General features: G+C 35.9%; 1 protein-coding gene across 1 annotated transcript; it reads left to right on the top strand.

The window, feature by feature from the left end:
* The first annotated feature begins 1,033 nt into the window (after nt 1-1,033).
* Nucleotides 1,034-3,527, top strand: LOC134750455 (uncharacterized). Its single transcript, XM_063685613.1, has 2 exons — nt 1,034-1,922; nt 2,515-3,527. The coding sequence occupies exons 1-2, from the start codon at nt 1,214-1,216 to the stop codon at nt 3,090-3,092; spliced, it is 1,287 nt and encodes a 428-aa protein (XP_063541683.1). The 5' UTR covers nt 1,034-1,213; the 3' UTR covers nt 3,093-3,527.
* The last annotated feature ends 3,933 nt before the right edge of the window (nt 3,528-7,460 follow it).

Below are 7,460 nucleotides of genomic sequence, written 5' to 3'. Positions count from 1 at the left end.
CGCACAGCCAGTATAAAAGCACCATTGAAACTGGTTATTTATTTTATTTTCATTTTGGTACATGGAAAACCAACAGCGCTATATATATATATATATATCTAAAAACTATAATAGAATTACAAAGCCAAGCAATTATAGGTTTTCACTTATAGAAACGTAATAATAAACTAAACTACTGAAAACTGACTACTGTTTATGACTGAAATTCAATTTTGAGTAAACAGCAGGAAAATTATTAAAACTACTTAGTTTGAACCAAATACCTTTTAAATAAGTATTTAGGTGGGGTAAGACTATCACTTGTTGGAATCCTCATACTGATGTTAGTCTTGCCCCGAGCAAAATAAACACCTTACCTACCTTATATTACTTAGTATCGCTGGGTAGGACTCGTGATAACAAAAATTTTAACCAATTTTAGGAAGTTAGTATAGGTATCTACCTGTAACGCGTTTTAAATTAAATAAACAGGCTTCCATTTATAAATAAATTAAATAAATAAATGAAATTGAATTTAATTGAAATTATAACACACTTACCTACACTGTTTTTGAGGTACAGTAGACGTCATAGATATATGTTTACACTTTTGCACCTTACTCCTTTGTAATAAGGCGCAAAATGTAAACGTATCTTTGAGGTCTACTGCTGTACAATGCAGTGTAAGGCGTAAAGCAAAAAGTACCTACAAAGTATCTTGCACAAAATTCGCAAAAAATATACAGTTCTCATAACTGTACAAATATACAGCCCTCCCATAACTGTACAAATAATAAAGTAAATAAGTATGTATTACCTACTTTCAGATTATAGCGCGCTTCATTGTGCAAGAAATTATTGAAGGGAACTGACTATTATAGTCACATAAAACATTATGTTAAATAAGACTGACTTACTTATTAAATTTAATTAATAATCCACACATCATTGATTTTTACATCAAGTCAATATAATATTTCTAAAGTTTCTAAACCTGACACATGCATTCCGGCTAAGGTATTATTTAGGAATAACTCATACATTACGCATAAATCCTATAAATAACCAATTGACACTATAACCCATCAAACTAACCACGAAACAACCCAAATATCTTACGCCTAAATGAAATCACCCGCTTTATTTACCGTAGTAAACATGAGGACGAGACAAGGACAAACATACATAGATCCCTATACGTCTGAGAGGGGCAGATGCGACCATAGCCCCGCCCATGGCACTTGAGTCCGCTTGGATTGGCTTTGCCGCAATCGCCCTCAGTCTTCCATGGTTAGCCCACAATACAAGTCTATTAGTGACCCACAAAGTGATGGAGGTCTTTGAACAACACAACGAGATCTCAACATCTTACAACAACAACATCAAGCACAACTACAACGAATGCAAGGAATTCTACAATAGCTACATTGAAATCGAGGACAAGAAAGAAGATTTTCTAGAGAAGACCTATAGACCGAAATTAGAAGACACAGCGCATTTAAACACACCGTTTTCCGTCAAAGATATACTCAACATCAACCAGACGAACATATACAACTATGAGAGGACTGAAACTTACAAAAACGAACGACGTTACGACTACATGTACCAGCCTCAAACGTGCCCTGAATACTTCGGACAAGTTTATCCAAATATCCCTATGCATACAAACATAGAGCCTTATTGGAGCGAGCCTTACCACGACCCGAAGATGGAAGAATACTATAGCTACAGCCCTTACTGCCACAACGTGTGTCAAAGCTTTGACCAGTATGTACTACCTCATGTTGAAACAAAAGAACCTCAAAGAGAGCTCCATACGCCGACGTCACAATTTCAAGACAGATTTGCTGAGAAGACTGTGCCACCTGTTGAGGATCCACCACAGTATCCTGCCATGGAGACGTTTGAGAAGCTGCCAGCAGTGTCCAGGAGAATTTCAAGTAAGTAGACATTGTGTGTTCTTCCAAGAGATATGTAGTTATAAATGTTTTTGGTACATAGATAATAACAATTAAGTTGGCTAACGGTCCGTCAAACCGTTTACGTTACAAGCATGTCCATTATAGTTTGAGAGGTGTAACGCACGCATTTTCAATACATTAAAACGTGTTAACTTATCAAGTAGACATTGATTATAATGATCATAATCATTGTTCATGTACACTACCTACTGAACACGATTAAATACTTACAATTATAATATAACTAGCGACCCGCCCCGGCTTCGCTCGGGTGCAATGCTGATGTATTATACATATAAACCTTCCTCTTGAATCACTATCTATGTAAAATCCGCATCAAAATCCGTTGCGTAGTTTTAAAGATCTAAGCATACATAGGGACAGACATCCATCCAGACAGCTGGAAGCGACTTTATTTTATACTATGTAGTGATAAATTGTAGTGTTTCTTGTTGTCTAGTCTTACCTTTTCAGGCATTCACACAATACACCTAAATATTCGGGTGTGTATAGAAAAAACAACAAGATGTTATGTAAAATTTTCTTACAAATGTCTTATTTTTGTCAACAGAAACTCCGACAAGCCCATGCTCAGACAAGATGGACAGAAAAGACAAGAGAGCCAAAAGAAAACCCAGGATCCTGTTCTCCCAAACTCAAGTCCATGAGCTTGAGAAACGCTTCAACGCCCAAAGATACCTCTCAGCACCGGAACGAGAAGAAATGGCCAAGTACTTACACCTGTCACCCACGCAAGTGAAGATCTGGTTCCAAAACAGACGGTACAAAAGTAAAAGGATTAAACCAGATGAAGTAAGCACCTCGACTGATGCTAAACCAAGCAAGAACATAGGCAGAAAGTTCTTCAAACCAGAAACTAAAGACAAAGAAGATATTAGCTTTGATACTTTTAAATCTATCACTGATACATATGAGAAGGACGAGTCGTTATCAACAAATTATTTTGAAGATACCTTTCCGTACGAAGAGAACCAAGACAAGTTTTTCAGAGAAAAAACTGATGAAAAAGTTAGTTCAAATATGGGAATATACTATGTTAACCATACTTACGAAATGCCTAAAGAATATAACGAAACGCCGGAAGGTAAAAAGTATTTTTCTAAAATACAATTTGTTGACAGTTTTTAATGTGAAATTAGTTCTTTTGTCCTTAAGAGTATAAGTAAGTTTTTATTGTTTCGACTGTTATGATTTGATATATTCTAGGTTGATTTATAGGTATTGGTTTATAAGTTGTTTTTTGTAGGCGTAATATTTTTTATACCTACGTCAAAATTTTTAGTTTTTGACTGTCTTTAGTTATTTACATCTTGCCTTAAAATGTGCCATTTTAGACTGAATACCAAAGTATTACAACTATTTTGTTATAATGTACTTAATCTAGATTATGTATTATGCGTTTATGCGCGACAATTCATGTAAAATATTAAAATAAGTATTATTAAGTTGTTTTCATATTTTTTAAAGTTGACTGTACTTAGTTATTAATGACAGTAACAGACTCATGCCAAAGTATTAGATATATTTTGTAAATAAATAAATCACTATTAAGTAAAATGTTTCATTAAATTTTCCTTTCGCATTGCTTGAAAGAAAAAAATTGAAGAAGTAAGTAGTTAATATATAATCATTAAATCCTGTTAAATTTGAAAATATCAGCAAAGGTACCTAGTAAACAAGCCTAGCCATCAAATATTGTTGGTTCCTAATAATACACCTAGGACCTATTAAGTACCTATTTAAAAAAAGCTTCTAATTACAGACCTGGTCAAAATATCGAGGAAGCGATTATTCCTCGATTTAAAATTAAACAACGATATTAAATATTATAATTATGTGGTTTTGTTAAGTATTAAACGGTTGAAGATGTTACACAATATTCCCTAATTGTGTTTTTTTTCTCTGTGATTACTTAGATTAGATTTCTGTCAAATAAAACAGCAGATAAATTAATTTAAAAAAAAGAAAGACGCCAAAAATACTCAACCAAATCTCTATCTTAACCCCGCCCACGCGTGCGAAAATCATTAAAACTATAAATAATAATAACCAGGCAAGTGCGTGTAGGACTAGCGCCCCGAGAGTTTGGTACCATCACAACTCACGCTTGGCCTGTTTTTATTGTTTGTTGTTATATACTGATTTGAGGTTTAATTTAAATCTTTATAACTGTAATGAACTAGGTTAACTAGGTATCTCGTATATGAAAAGGCCTTTATGTTTAGTTTATAATTTACGGTTGACTATCCTTGATAATAGCCCTGTGACAGACGGATAGACAGGCAGACAGACAGACTGACGGACAGCGGAGGTTTAGTAAAAGGCTTCCTCTGGGGTAGGACGTAACCCTATTTATATGTATTTGCCGACATAAGGGCTAGCTAGGTATGGGACCATGGGACATAGGTATTTTTGAATAAATTGTGCACCCATATTTTTACACGACTGTAAAGATTTAATGACTATTTTACTTAGGTATTTATGTCATACCTATGTACTTAAATTTAATGTATGTGTTTTCATATCCTTGGTTCTATTTATAAAAATATTAATGTATATCATGAAATTATCTTTAATTAGCTTTTATTGTTGTTTACACTCTCCCGCCGCCCCCTAGTTTTCTCATCGCCGCCACAAGGAGTTTTTTGTTCAATTTGTGCCTTATCTGAATTGCTACCACACGCTACATTCAGTCTGAGTACTGCAGACGAGCGACTAATACCAGTACATTTTTATGTATATGCGTTTTAACGTCAGTTTGTTGTGTTAATTAGGTATTTAAAATAAAATGTGTTTGAATGTTGAGACTTCTCCATACCAAATCAAGTAAATCAGATTAGCGGTTTAAGCGTGAAAAGGCAACAGACAGAGAGATACTTCTCATCTATAAAGACTAAATTTAGTCTAATCAGTCTTGCCAGCTCTGATAACTTGCTATGATTTTAGATATTGGTCTAGCTACTTCAGAAAAGCTGGCAACACTGATCAGCCGACGGCGCCGGCGCTACGATCTCCAACACGTGTTCCCTCGCACAGAATCACAGAATGCACCAACAAAATTTGGTCAAGTGCGAGTCGGAATGGGAACAAAAGCGTCCCGTGGCAAAATAGCAAATAGCGTTTAACTGAAATATGAAAAGTTGATATCAAATATATAATCACTATCATGGTAACTAGAATGCATGGATATTTTGAAAGGAAAGGTATGAAAATAAATGTAAGCAAGACGAAAGTAATGGTGTTTGAAAAGGAAGAATAAATGACAAATGGTGAAATTTTGATTGGTCAAGACAGAGTAGAACAAGTGAAAGAGTTTGTGTATCTGGGAACCTTGTTCACTAGGGACGGTCAGCATGATAAAGACATTGAAAGAAGAGGAAATGCTGGAAATCGCGTGAATGGAGCACTTAACGTTTTTATGAGCAGCCAGAAGGTGTCGCAAAAAGCACGGTTGGCTGTGTATAGAGGGGTGTTGGTGCCTACACTTATGTATGGTAGCGAAAGTTGGGTATGGCAGAAGAGGCATCAGAGCCAAGTGAATGCAGTGGAAATGAGAGCGTTGAGAAGTGTGTGTGGTGTGAGATTACAAGATAGAATTAGGAACAGTGTGATAAGGGAAAAGTGTGGACTGAGCGAAGATGTAGTGACAAAAATTGAGAAAGGTATGTTGAGATGGTTTGGACACGTGGAAAGAAGGAGTGAAAGAAGGCTAACAAAGAGAGTGTATAAGGGAGAGGTAGAAACGGGAGTTGGAAAGGCCAGGTCAAGAGCACCCGAAACTGGCGAGTGTGTATGAGGAATTTTAAGAAAGTGAAGGAAGCGAAAGAGGTATGCCAGGATCGTAGCAAGTGGAAATCCGTGATCTCTGCCTACCCCTCCGGGAAATAGGCGTGATTATATGTATGTATGTATGTAATCACTACATAGTATAAAACAAAGTCGCTTTCCGCTGTCTGTCTGTCCCTATATATGCTTAGATGTTTAAAACTACGCAACGGATTTTGATGCGGTTTTCACCTATCAATAGAGTAATTCTTTTGTGTATTATTTGTAAAGGTTTTGTGTAACCCGTGCGAAGCCGGGGCGGGTCGCTAGTATAGAATAAAATATTACGGCACTACGCTATTTAATCTGTTGGATTTGTATTATTTCATGCATTAATGCATTTCCTATTCATATCTGTATTCCTAGCATGTAATTACCTAGGTATGTCATAATCATGTGCTTTTAAACGCTTCTCACTGACATTTTTCTGTTTGGCTCTATGGTTGACTGGTAGAGAATGAAATGAGGCATTAAGTCCGCCTTCTGTACTGTTTTTTTGATGTGAAAGTTTAAAATAAATAAATAAATAATCGACATTTTGCGATTACATTTTCTCCCATTTGGCCTACGGAACCCTAAAAACGGCAGTAACGTCCCCAAAAGCCGGTACTGCCCGGACCTGCCTGGGAACCGCACCCCACCTGCCCCTAAAAGCTTTTACAATTTTATGGGGAGCGTGCGCGGTTTAAAACTTTTTTTTGACTAATGGCCGTAAAATTTTAAGCTGGGATTAAGTAATTACTGTTTAGTTTCATTGGTTTAAAAAGTTATTAATGAGGTTAAGTGCGGTTAATGTTTTCACGCCAGAAAACATAAATCCATTTGTTATCATGTCTACATAAAAAAGAAAACCGACCAAGTGCGAGTCGGGCTCGCGCACGAAGAGTTCCGTACTCCGTACCATTACGCAAAAAAAACTGCAAAAAAATCACATTTGTTGTATGGGACTCCACTTGAATATTTATTTTATTTTGTTTTTAGTCTTCGTTGTTATTGCGGCACAGAAATACATCATCTGTGAAAATTTCCACTGTCTAGCTATCACGGTTCGTCAGACAGACAGACAGACAGCGGAGTCTTAGTAATAGGATCCCGTTTTTACCTGTTTACCGTTTATCTGGGACTTAAGCTGTTTCCATAACAAATTTCATTTCACGGTTTAAGCGTGACAGACAGTTACTTGCATTTATAATATTAGTAGGGATAAGTACGGACTATATAGTCTATCACTGAATAATAACAAAATAATAATAACATCATCACGGCGCGTATTTTTTATTTATTTATTTACACAAAGGGTACATGCTTACAAACAAAATTTATGCATCGCCAAACTGTAACCAGTTTGTTGGCGATTGAAGCGCTCAATAACAAAATGGAATCATGCACCTGAACAAAATAATTAGCAGCTTAAACAGTAATCCTTATATATAACATAAAAACTAACATGCACAAATACCTAATAAGTAAATGAATTTTCCCAATGCTCAATTTTACTTAAAAAAAAATTTATATTACGGCGGTTCCTCGCTCTGCGGCGGCCCCGACCACCGGTAGCTTGGGCCCTGCCCCGCTGCTGGCGGCACCCTAGATTAGGTTTTTTATAATGTGTATACGTGTATTTTGTATTGTTTTGTAAGTGTTTTTATATTTTACTTTTATATTTATATT

This window comes from Cydia strobilella, chromosome 20 (genome assembly GCF_947568885.1).
Source record: "Cydia strobilella chromosome 20, ilCydStro3.1, whole genome shotgun sequence".
Lineage (NCBI taxonomy): Eukaryota > Metazoa > Arthropoda > Insecta > Lepidoptera > Tortricidae > Cydia > Cydia strobilella.
Note: the sequence above shows the minus strand (reverse complement) of the source record. Positions and strands in the feature narration are given on the sequence as shown.

Bases quoted from the DNA above. Each gene is read 5' to 3' on its own strand.
- LOC134750455 (XM_063685613.1), top strand. From the start codon at position 1,214: ATGGCACTTGAGTCCGCTTGGATTGGCTTTGCCGCAATCGCCCTCAGT. The intron at 1,923-2,514 runs GTAAGTAGACAT...TTTTGTCAACAG, and splicing joins AGTGTCCAGGAGAATTTCAA to AAACTCCGACAAGCCCATGC.